This window comes from Coregonus lavaretus (assembly GCF_964263955.1).
Source record: "Coregonus lavaretus genome assembly, contig: HAP1_SCAFFOLD_2457, whole genome shotgun sequence".
Classification (NCBI taxonomy): Eukaryota; Metazoa; Chordata; class Actinopteri; order Salmoniformes; family Salmonidae; genus Coregonus; species Coregonus lavaretus.
The window spans coordinates 67,501-80,941 of record NW_028160680.1 but is presented as its reverse complement, the minus strand read 5'-3'; the positions used below and the strand labels follow the sequence as shown (position 1 = coordinate 80,941).

The 13,441-nt window shown below is 38.9% G+C and overlaps 1 protein-coding gene across 1 annotated transcript in view; it reads right to left on the bottom strand.

Moving 5' to 3' along the window:
* Positions 1 to 973: 973 nt before the first annotated feature.
* Positions 974 to 13,441, bottom strand: part of LOC311121571 (cAMP and cAMP-inhibited cGMP 3',5'-cyclic phosphodiesterase 10A-like) — a gene marked incomplete at its 3' end in the record, with an annotated part of 68,345 nt that continues 55,877 nt past the window's right edge. The window contains exon 3 of the mRNA XM_084196035.1: positions 974 to 1,018. Within this exon, the coding sequence (XP_084052161.1) occupies positions 974 to 1,018 (45 nt within the window). The remainder of the gene's footprint in view (positions 1,019 to 13,441) is intronic.

Here is a 13,441-nt window from a genome sequence, read left to right as displayed (position 1 = left end):
CTACCATGTGATCATTGCTTACATCATCAACAGCAGACTCCTGAGTTCTGACCAAACTGTGTGTACGATTGTATTTTATTTGAGTTCCTTTCAGTCAATGTTTTATCAACTCAGTAGACAGACTATGCATGGGCTTTTCTTTCTAGAGTAATAAAGTCAAAAATACTGAAAACAAAGCAAAGGATAGTCAAAACATGTTTATGACGTTAAAATAAGGAGTCTGCATCTGTGCCTTAATCTAAGTAGATCCCAAACTATTAAAATTCTTCACAGAGGTTCTTATTGTTCCAAGTTCACCCACAGGTACCATCACAGGAGTATGAATCCAATAACAGGCCACTGATTCTAGCACTTTGAATATAATGGAATCAATTCAGACACGCACACAGATAGACAGGAGGTACAGACACAGATGGTCAGACAGACAGACACACATGCAGACACAGAGAGAGAGAGAGAGAGAGAGAGAGAGAGAGAGAGAGAGAGAGAGAGAGAGAGAGAGAGAGAGGGAGAGAGGAGAGAGGGAGAGAGGGAGAGAGGGAGAGAGAGAGAGAGAGAGAGAGAGAGAGAGAGAGAGAGAGAGAGAGAGAGAGAGAGAGAGAGAGAGAGAGAGAGAGACAGACACATAGACAGACAGTCATCAGTCATACAGACAGACCGATAGACAGTCAGACAGACAGTTAGACAGACAGTCAGACAGACAGACAGACAGAAACACAGACAGTGGGACAGACATATAGACAGACAGACAGTTCGATAGACAGTCAGACAGACAGATAGACAGTCAGCCAGCCAGTCAGCCAGCCAGCCAGCCAGCCAGCCAGCCAGCCAGCCAGCCAGCCAGCCAGCCAGCCAGCCAGCCAGTCAGCCAGCCAGCCAGCCAGCCAGCCAGCCAGCCAGCCAGCCAGCCAGCCAGCCACTTACCCTGCTGCCTGATGACGTGTCATCTAGACAGTCAGATAGATAGACATACAGATAGACAGGAAGTAACTTACCCTGCTGCCTGATGACGTGTCATCTGAAAGAAGAAGACAAAACAAGCAGTTACACTGTGGTGGAGAAGGAGACAAGGAAACAAGACAAAGGAAACAAGGAGACTAGCTAGGAGACATGGTCACAGAGTTCATGTGCTCATCACAACTCAATGAGGGGAATAGAAACCATAATAAAAGACAACAGGGAACATGCTGTATGTGGAAAATTACATTATGGACAGACAATGCTGTATACAATAACAACATCATTGAAATAGGTTCTGAATGTTCTAGGTCATTTCTTAATGTTTTAGGTAACTTGAAATTTTTTACGATGTTCCCTAAAATGACTTTGTTTGTCAAAAAAAATTGACTAAAATCACCTTTACGTTTAATCAGAATCCAATAGTATGAAAAAGTATACAAACTGCCGAAACATTAAAACGTAGAAAAAAGAAAGGATCTTCTCTTGTCATTGTGACATGTTAAGAGAATGAAGAGAGTGTTTGTTGTTTTAAACATTCCTTCAGAGAGAACTGGCTTTCCAAACCTCACCAAGGGAGCTATTTTAGACTGAAGTCCTCACAATGACGTCAATACAGAGGTATAATGCTTTAGGCCCAATCCTAACGTACGTGTGTGTGTGTGTGTGTGTGTGTGTGTGTGTGTGTGTGTGTGTGTGAGTGAGAGAGAGAGAGAACCCCCCCAGTAGTGAGTCCTCACTATGACATCAATAGAGAGATATAATGCTTTAAGCTCAAACCCAACAGCAGACCATTTAAACATACTGTATGTATATGATACTACACAGACACAGACACACACACACACACACACACACACAGACACACACATACACACACACACAGACAGACACAGACACACACACACACACACAGACACACACACACACACCCAAGCACACACACACACTCCCTCATACTGAAGCCAGTGAAGATGCTATCCTCTATAAACATTAGGGATGTGCATCTCTCCTTTCATGAACGATTCGATACGCATCTAGATACCATACAGGAACGATACGCTTTCGTTTGAAACGCTTCGGTGTGATTCGGGTTGATTAGGGGAACGAATCGATGCATGAACACATTCATTTTCCATTTTAAATGAAAATCTGCTGGAGCTCAGGATCTGGACCTCTCTAAATTGGATCTGTCTGAGATGACTTCTATGTGGTCCTCTGTAGCTCAATTGGTAGAGCATGGAGATTGTAACGCCAGGGTTGTGGGTTCGATCCCCGGGACCACCCATACGTAGAAATGTATGAACACATGACTGTAAGTCGCTTTGGATAAAAGCGTCTGCTAAATGGCATATTATTATTATATTATATTATTATAAGCTGAGTTGCCCTCTGTTAGTGTGTGTGTGTGTGTGTGTGTGTGTGTGTGTGTGTGTGTGTGTGTGTGTGTGTGTGTGTGTGTGTGTGTGTGTGTGTGTGTGTGTGTGTGTGTGTGTGTGTGGGCACCTGAGCTGAGCCATTGGGCAGACTGAGCATCTACCACCCCACGATTGGGGGGGGGGGGGGGGGGGGGGGGCAATTTATACTTTTTGTCCCCCCACTTATATCTGAAATCTCCAAAAAAAATTGATTAACTTGTAATTTTATCTGAAATCACCAATAAAAATGCATTAACTTGTCATTTTATCTGAAATCACCAATATAAATGGATTACCTTGTCATTTTATCTCAATTCACCATTAACAACTGATTAACTTGTCATTTTATCTGAAATCACCATACACCACTGATTAACTTGTCATTTTATCTGAAATCACCAATAAAAATGCATTAACTTGTCATTTTATCTGAAATCACCAATATAAATGGATTACCTTGTCATTTTATCTCAATTCACCATTAACAACTGATTAACTTGTCATTTTATCTGAAATCACCATACACCACTGATTAACTTGTCATTTTATCTGAAATCACCAATAAAAATGCATTAACTTGTCATTTTATCTGAAATCACCAATATAAATGGATTACCTTGTCATTTTATCTCAATTCACCATTAACAACTGATTAACTTGTCATTTTATCTGAAATCACCAATATAAATGGATTACCTTGTCATTTTATCTCAATTCACCATTAACAACTGATTAACTTGTCATTTTATCTGAAATCACCATACACCACTGATTAACTTGTCATTTTATCTGAAATCACCAATAAAAATGGATTAACTTGTCATTTTATCTGAAATCACCAATATAAATGGATTACCTTGTCATTTTATCTCAATTCACCATTAACAACTGATTAACTTGTCATTTTATCTGAAATCACCAATATAAATGGATTACCTTGTCATTTTATCTCAATTCACCATTAACAACTGATTAACTTGTCATTTTATCTGAAATCACCAATATAAATGGATTACCTTGTCATTTTATCTCAATTCACCATTAACAACTGATTAACTTGTCATTTTATCTGAAATCACCATACACCACTGATTAACTTGTCATTTTATCTGAAATCACCAATAAAAATGGATTAACTTGTCATTTTATCTGAAATCACCAATATAAATGGATTACCTTGTCATTTTATCTCAATTCACCATTAACAACTGATTAACTTGTCATTTTATCTGAAATCACCAATATAAATGGATTACCTTGTCATTTTATCTCAATTCACCATTAACAACTGATTAACTTGTCATTTTATCTGAAATCACCATACACCACTGATTAACTTGTCATTTTTGTAGATAAAAAATGTTTTTGAGCTAATCCTATGTAAATATTTATTCCCCGTCTCAAAAGCGAATTGTTTAGACAGTTTGGATTTTTACGCTACAACCAATGAACGCGACCATGTGCAGCTAGCAAAAAGGATTTATGTATTTTATGAAATTATCTTGTTAATGTAAAAATGACCAAACACACTGACTGTTTAAAGCAAAACTACCAAAACTATTTATTCTGGTGAACCTGAACAATCTAAATCAAATCTGAATGATTGAAAACCCCAATAAGCAGTTGGATATGAGCTACATCCACTCCGGTAAAACAACACCCTTTTCTACAGCGCATTTGGTAACAATGACCCAGTAAATAACATTGGTTGTCACTCAACTAATAAAGCCTATGATTTGACATTGCGAATGCCATTTTACAAGGATCTGAATGTTGAAGGTGCCGCGCATAATAGCCTATTAGAACAGGGATAGCCTATTAGAACAGGGATGGCCTATTAGAACAGGGATAGCCTATTAGAACAGGGATATCCTATTAGAACAGGGATATCTTATTAGAACAGGGATGGCCTATTAGAACAGGGATAGCCTATTAGAACAGGGATATCCTATTAGAACAGGGATATCCTATTAGAACAGGGATGGCCTATTAGAACAGGGATAGCCTATTAGAACAGGGATATCCTATTAGAACAGGGATATCCTATTAGAACAGGGATAGCCTATTAGAACAGGGATATCTTATTAGAACAGGGATAGCCTATTAGAACAGGGATATCCTATTAGAACAGGGATATCCTATTAGAACAGGGATATCCTATTAGAACAGGGATAGCCTATTAGAACAGGGATAGCCTATTAGAACAGGGATATCCTATTAGAACAGGGATATCCTATTAGAACAGGGATATCCTATTAGAACAGGGATAGCCTATTAGAACAGGGATATCCTATTAGAACAGGGATAGCCTATTAGAACAGGGATGGCCTATTAGAACAGGGATAGCCTATTAGAACAGGGATAGCCTATTAGAACAGGGATATCCTTTTAGAACAGGGATAGTCCTACCTCTCGTTAGCCTAAGTGGAGTCCCCAGAAAACGATAACATCCTGTTTTCAGGGATACAGTACTTTTACCTGCTACGTTAGGTTAACCTCTCGTTGGCGAAAGCAGCTGTGTCTCCCACTCTGTGCGCACAGTTGTTATCTGACAGTCATTTGCAGTTACAAGCATAAAAGTTTGATAGGCTACTGAACTGAAGGAGAGGACGCATCGAAACAAATTAGAGGAATTTTCGGAATAAAATATGAGTAAAAAGGGCCTCCCGAGTGGCGCAGCGGTCTAAGGCACTGCATCGCAGTGTTCCGGCATCACTACAGCCCGGGGTTGGATCCCAGGCTGTGTCACAACCGGCCGTGACCGGGAGTCCCATAGGGCGGCGCACAATTGGTCCAGCGTCGTCCGGGTTAGGGGAGGGTTTGGCCGGGGGCGGCTTTACTTGGCTCATCGCTCTCTAGCGACTCCTTGTGGCGGGCCGGGCGTGCTGCATGCTGACTTCGGTCGTCAGTTGAACGGTGTTTCCTCCGACACATTGGTGCAGCTGGCTTCCGGGTTAAGCGAGCGGGTGTTGAAAAAAAGCGCGGCTTGGCGGGCCATGTTTCGGAGGACACATGACTTGACCTTCACCTCTCCTGAGCCCGTTGGGGAGTTACAGCGATGAGACAAGATTGTAATCATGAAATAGGGGAGAAGAAGTGGGTAAATATTACAAAAATAATATAATTACATGAGTAAAAAATAAATAGTGAACCTGCGATATGTAACGTTTCAATCAGTTTTCTGACCGTTGCATGATTGGTTTGGGCTCCCGTGGACCGACAGATCTGGTGATGCACTGGTATCGTCATTTAATATTTGAACCGGGGACTGATGCTTATCGTTGAATCGTTTACATACTTAACAACTATCATTCACTTGTATTGTGAGACTTGTTCACAAATGTACTACAAATACAGTTAGATGTAGTTTATTACATTAAGGATACAATAATATTACTTAATTTTTTGTATTTAATATTATTTCAGTTGTGGCAAGTCGGATAAGATAATGATAAAGACATAACAGGCAGTTAAGTTTAGTGAAGAATAGGGTTAAGGTTTGGGATAGGGTTACATGGTTAAGTTAAGGGTTAAGGTTTGGGATAGGGTTACATGGTTAAGGTAAGGGTTAAGGTTTGGGATAGGGTTACATGGTTAGGTTAAGGGTTAAGGTTTGGGATAGGGTTACATGGTTAAGTTAAGGGTTAAGGTTTGGGATAGGGTTACATGGTTAAGTTAAGGGTTAAGGTTTGGGATAGGGTTACATGGTTAAGTTAAGGGTTAAGGTTTGGGATAGGGTTACATGGTTAGGTTAAGGGTTAAGGTTTGGGATAGGGTTACATGGTTAAGTTAAGGGTTAAGGTTTGGGATAGGGTTACATGGTTAAGTTAAGGGTTAAGGTTTGGGATAGGGTTACATGGTTAAGGTAAGGGTTAAGGTTTGGGATAGGGTTCTATGGTTAAGTTAAGGGTTAAGGTTTGGGATAGGGTTCCATGGTTAAGTTAAGGGTTAAGGTTTGGGATAGGGTTCCATGGTTAAGTTAAGGGTTAAGGTTTGGGATAGGGTTCCATGGTTAAGTTAAGGGTTAAGGTTTGGGATAGGGTTCCATGGTTAAGTTAAGGGTTAAGGTTTGGGATAGGGTTACATGGTTAAGTTAAGGGTTAAGGTTTGGGATAGGGTTACATGGTTAGGTTAAGGGTTAAGGTTTGGGATAGGGTTCCATGGTTAAGTTAAGGGTTAAGGTTTGGGATAGGGTTACATGGTTAAGTTAAGGGTTAAGGTTTGGGATAGGGTTCCATGGTTAAGTTAAGGGTTAAGGTTTGGGATAGGGTTACATGGTTAAGTTAAGGGTTAAGGTTTGGGATAGGGTTACATGGTTAGGTTAAGGGTTAAGGTTTGGGATAGGGTTACATGGTTAAGTTAAGGGTTAAGGTTTGGGATAGGGTTACATGGTTAAGTTAAGGGTTAAGGTTTGGGATAGGGTTCCATGGTTAAGTTAAGGGTTAAGGTTTGGGATAGGGTTCCATGGTTAAGTTAAGGGTTAAGGTTTGGGATAGGGTTACATGGTTAAGTTAAGGGTTAAGGTTTGGGATAGGGTTACATGGTTAGGTTAAGGGTTAAGGTTTGGGATAGGGTTACATGGTTAAGTTAAGGGTTAAGGTTTGGGATACGGTTACATGGTTAAGTTAAGGGTTAAGGTTTGGGATACGGTTACATGGTTAGGTTAAGGGTTAAGGTTTGGGATAGGGTTACATGGTTAAGGTAAGGATTAAGGTTTGGGATAGGGTTACATGGTTAGGTTAAGGGTTAAGGTTTGGGATAGGGTTACATGGTTAAGTTAAGGGTTAAGGTTTGGGATAGGGTTACATGGTTAAGGTAAGGGTTAAGGTTTGGGATAGGGTTACATGGTTAGGTTAAGGGTTAAGGTTTGGGATACGGTTACATTTGTTAAGTTAAGGGTTAAGGTTTGGGATAGGGTTAAATGGTTAAGTTAAGGGTTAAGGTTTGGGATAGGGTTACATGGTTAAGGTAAGGGTTAAGGTTTGGGATAGGGTTACATGGTTAGGTTAAGGGTTAAGGTTTGGGATACGGTTACATGGTTAAGTTAAGGGTTAAGGTTTGGGATACGGTTACATGGTTAAGTTAAGGGTTAAGGTTTGGGATAGGGTTAAATGGTTAAGTTAAGGGTTAAGGTTTGGGATAGGGTTACATGGTTAAGGTAAGGGTTAAGGTTTGGGATAGGGTTACATGGTTAGGTTAAGGGTTAAGGTTTGGGATACGGTTACATGGTTAAGTTAAGGGTTAAGGTTTGGGATAGGGTTAAATGGTTAAGTTAAGGGTGTCACGCCCTGGCTCTGGGGACTCTTATATGTTGAGCCAGGGTGTGTAGGGTCTATGTTTTGTGTTCTAAGTTCAGTTTCTAGTTCATGTGTTTTCTAGGTTGGCCGGGGTGGTTCTCAATCAGAGGCAACGAGAATCAGCTGTTGCTTGTTGTCTCTGATTGGGAACCATACTTAGGCAGCCTGTTGTGCACTTGTGTTTTGTGGGATCTTGTTCCGTGTTGGTTTGTGTTCATGATCGAGGACTTCACGTTTCGTTTTGTTGTTTTGTATTTTTGTATCGTGTTGCTAGTACACTATTAAAGAGATGTACGCATATCACGCTGCGCCTTGGTCCACTCATTATGACGATCGTGACAAAGGGTTAAGGTTTGGGATATGGTTACATGGTTACGGTAAGGCTTAAGGTTTGGGATAGGGTTACATGGTTAAGGTAAGGGTTAAGGTTTGGGATAGGGTTACATGGTTACGGTAAGGCTTAAGGTTTGGGATAGGGTTACATGGTTAAGGTAAGGGTTAAGGTTTGGGATAGGGTTACATGGTTAAGTTAAGGTTTGGGATATGGTTAAGTTAAGGTTTGGGATAGGGTTACATGGTTAAGTTGAGGGTTAAGGTTTGGGATAGGGTTAAATGGTTAAGGATAGGGTTAAGGTTTGGGATAGGGTTACATAGTTAAGGATAGGGTTAAGCTTTGGGATAGGGTTACATGGTTAGGTTAAGGGTTAAGGTTTGGGATAGGGTTACATGGTTAGGTTAAGGGTTAAGGTTTGGGATAAGGTTAAATGGTTAAGGATAGGGTTAAGGTTTGGAATAAGGTTAAATTGTTAAGGATAGGGTTAAAACAACAAAATATAAAATGAGTGTCTACCACTGGGATTGAACACGCAACCTTCAGATCCGGAGTCATGTGATTACGCCCATCTACCACCCCTGTCCACACCACCCTAGCAAAACCCAAGCATACTTGATGGTAATAGCGGTCACTGTGCCCCTAGTAGACTGTTTTGAAGGCATTTCCCTACGTGCTCAGGACATGGACAGACGTCCAATTTCGAGACCAGGGGTGCCCAGACTTTAGTTACATTGAATCTACTTTTTCCACCCTCTTTGTACTTTTTGTAAATGGGTAACTGAGTGCTATTAATAAAGACCTTGAATGCCACAAAAATGTCCTCCCCTCAAGTTTTTCCTTTCAACAATATGATTTTGAGCAGTTCCACTTTGGCAGTCATATCTTCAAACACCATTCTGATGAAAATGCACAACTGAGATGTGTCGATCACATCTGTCGACTCGTCAAATTGAAGTGAAAATAACAAGCACTAATTTATGTATTTTTTTAAGATGCTCCCTCAAGTCCTCATCCATCATGTCACAGCGCCGTGTAACAGTATTTCTGGATGGCTGAACATCCTTAATAGCGGAAATTATTTTAATTATTATTAATTTTTTTTAATCATCAAACAATGATTCTGCTGCCTGTGAAAAGGCCTCTTTTAACATTTCTCCATTCTGGAATGGGTTCTTGTGCCTTGCTAGTATGCGACTCACCCGGAATGATGCAATCGTGGCTGCCTTTGATTTTGAGCTGGGCCTTGTAAAGATCAATTGTTGAGACTTCAACTCTTTTTATTTTCTCTTACGTAGTTCACTTTTAGCTGGAAAGTGACTTTCATATTTCTTGTGAACAGTTTTGAAATGTATCGTGACATTTCCCTTCTTAGCAAGAGCTACGTTTGAACGGCAGATCAGACACACACGTTTAATTTTTTTGTGGTGAAATAATGATCTTCCTCCCACTCACTGGGAAAGTGGTAGATTTTCGGTTTCTTGCTGCTTGGTCCAGCACTCAGACTTAAAATGTTTCTGTGGTACTGACTCAGAACTAAATGAGAAGTCACATCAACTCTATTTTTTAAAGTTATGATAACAAATTAACTTTTTTCCCAGCATCATCTACTGCAGGTTGTTGTTTTGGAATTGTGTTTTTGCACAATTGATTGATTTATTTAATAATCTTATGCTACACAAAGATAAATATTAATAGGAAAACGAAAGCGATCGGACCACCATCTAATTGGCCTCCATATAACTCTTACAGAATTGTCATGTGGACGGGGATATTGGAAATTTAATCAAAGCCTATTGGATGACAATTTGTTCTTAACTAAGACAAAGTAATTCATAATATACTTTTTTTCTGCACAACATACAGTTGAAGTCGGATGTTTACATACACCTTAGCAAGATACATTTAAACTCAGTTTTTCACAATTCCTGACATTTAATCCTAGTAAACATTCCCTGTTTTAGGTCAGTTAGGATCACCACTTTATTTTAAGAATGGGAAATGTCAGAATAATAGTAGAGAGAATGATTTATTTCAGCTTTTATTTCTTTCATCACATTCCCAGTGGGTCAGAAGTTTACATACACTCAATTAGTATTTGGTAGCATTGCCTTTAAATTGTTTAACTTATGTCAAGCGTTTCGGGTAGCCTTCCACAAGCTTCCCACAATAAATTGGGTGAATTTTGGCCCATTCCTCCTGACAGAGCTGGTGTAACTGAGTCAGGTTTGTAGGCCTCCTTGCTCGCACATGCTTTTTTAGTTCTGCGCACACATTTTCTATAGGATTGAGGTCAGGGCTTTGTGATGGCCACTCCAATACCTTGACTTTGTTGTCCTTAAGCCATTTTGCCACAACTTTGGAAGTACACTTGATGCTGCCACCCCCGTGCTTCACGGTTGGGATGGTGTTCTTCGGCTTGCAAGCAACTCCCTTTTTCCTCCAAACATAACGATGGTCATTATGGCCAAAGAGTTCTATTTTTGTTTCATCAGATCAGAGGACATTTCTCCAAAAAGTATGATCTTTGTCCCATGTGCAGTTGCAAACCGTAGTCTGGCTTTTTTATGGCGGTTTTGGAGCAGTGGCTTCTTCCTTGCTGAGCGGCCTTTCAGGTTATGTCGATATAGGACTCGTTTTACTGTGGATATAGATACTTTTGTACCTGTTTCCTCCAGCATCTTCCCGAGGTCCTTTGCTGTTGTTCTGGGACTGATTTGCACTTTTCGCAGCAAAGTACGTTCATCTCTAGGAGACAGAACACATCTCCTTCCTGAGCGGTATGACGGCTGCATGGTCCCATGGTGTTTATACTTGCGTACTATTGTTTGTACAGATGAACGTGGTACCTTCAGGCGTTTGGAAATTGCTCCCAAGGATGAACCAGACTTGTGGAGGTCTACCATTTTTTTTCTGAGGTCTTGGCTGATTTCTTTTGATTTTCCCATGATGTCAAGCAAAGAGGCACTGAGTTTGAAGGTAGGCCTTGAAATACATCCACAGGTACACCTCCAATTGACTCAAATGATGTCAATTAGCCTATCAGAAGCTTCTAAAGCCATGACATAATTTTCTGGAATTTTCCAAACTGTTTAAAGGCACAGTCAACTTAGTGTATGTAAACTTCTGACCCACTGGAATTGTAAACAATTGTTGGAAAAATTACTTGTGTCATGCACAAAGTAGATGTCCGAACCGACTTGCCAAAACTATAGTTTGTTAACAAGAAATTTGTGGATTGGTTGAAAAATGAGTTGTAATGACTCCAACCTAAGTGTATGTAAACTTCCGACTTCAACTGTAGGTACAGCAGATCTCCATATTGTATGGGACACTTTTAAATGTACTTTTAGAGGCCATTCAATACAATACTCATCATTAAAACAAAAGCTGTTTAGGTCAAAAGAGATCAGACGAATAAAGGAAATAGAGGAAATAACAGTGCAGGTAGATGGTAATGGAAGCTGGACTATAGAGGCACAAAATAGGTTAGAGGAAAAACAAAAATAATTGGAGGTACTTATTCAAGAAGTGTAATGTATTTAAAAAATTAAGCGAATTGGATGGAAAATTGTGAAAAATGCACAAAATGCTTCTTGAATCTTCAACATAGAAATGCTACCAAAAAGAATGTACAGAAACTCGCTACAAATGAATCATCCATGATTCACCAAATGATATTTTGAAAGAGGAAGCAAAATATTTTAAGCATGTGTTTTCTTGTCAGTCTCCTCCATTTCCACTGAATGATGTTAACTGTAAGGATTTCTTTCCTAATAATAATAATAATAATAATAATAATAATAATAATAATAATAATAATAATAATAATAATAATACAGAAAGACCTGTGTGAAGGCCAACTTATAGAAGAGGAACTTTTTGAGGCAATGAAATATTTTCAGTCTGTAAAAACCCTTGATGGTACACCAGCAGAGGTATATCAGACCTTGTTTGATGTACTCACAAAGATCCATTATTAGCATGTTTTAAATATTGCTATAAAAATGGTAGACTTTCAGGTACTCAACAAGAAGGTCTGATTTCATTACTACTAAAACAGGACCCACGTGGTAAGTATAAAGATCCAGTCCATTTAAAAAAAAAAACTGGAGGCCTCTCACACTTCAATGTTGTGATGCGAAAGTCCTGGCAAAATTCATAGCACATAGAATAAAAAAAGGTTTTACCAGATATTGTTCATCCTGATCAGACAGGTTTTTTACATGGACGATATATTGGAGATAATATATGACAATTACTTGAAACAATTGAACATTATGAAACATCAAATATACCAGGCCTGGTCTTCATAGCAGATTTTGAAAAGGCGTTTGATAAAGTACAACTAGAATTTACATATAAATGCCTGGATTACTTTAATTTCGGTGAATCTCTTATACAATGGGTTAAAGTTATGTACAGCAACCCAAGGTGTAAAATATTAAATAATGGTTACTTCTCAGAATGTATTGAGCTTTTAAGGAGTATAACAAGGCTGTCCGTTGTCTCCATATCTATTTATTATGGCCATTGAAATGCTAGCTATTAAAATTAGATCCAACAAGAACATCAAGGGGTTAGAAAAAAACAAAAGTGTAAGTGTATGCCGATGACTCAAGTTTCTTCTTAAGTCCGCGATCTGGATCCCTGCACAGTCTCATTGAAGATCTTGATCACTTTTCTAACCTCTCTGGACTAAAACCTAATTATGACAAGTGTACCATATTACGTATTGGATCGTTAAAAGACACAGTGTTTACACTACCTTTTAGTTTACCAATAAAATGGACGGATGGTGAAGTAGACGTACTTGGTATTCATATCTAAAAAAAATATCAATTAACTTACCACAATCAATTTCAATAGAAAGTTCGCAAAAATAGATAAGATTCTGCAACCATGGAGAGGTAAATACTTGTCTATTTATGGAAAAATCACATTGATTAACTCTTTGGTCCTATCACAGTTTACTTACTTACTGATGGCGCTGCCTACTCCAGACGACTCATTTTTTTAATCATATGAGCAAAAAATCTTTCATTTTATTTGGAATGCTAAACCAGACAAAATTAAACGTGCCTATTTATATAATGAATATGAGTTTGGGGGGCTAAAATGATTAAATATTAAAGCTTTAAACCTCTCACTAAAAGCTTCACTCATACATACGTTATACTTAAACCCAAAATGGTTCTCCAGTAGATTATAAAGAAAGGCTCATCCTCTGTTCAAAAATTGCCTTTTTGCCTTTATATAGATTACAACTTCTCATTTCCGACTAATTTAAAATGAAATTTTGTTTCAAGTATCGCCCTTTCTTAAACAAGCCATACAAAGCTAGTTACAATTTAGTTTTATCCTCCAGAAAAGATAGAACAAATATTACAACAAATGTTATGGTTAAACTCAAATATACAGATTAATAAACAAATCGT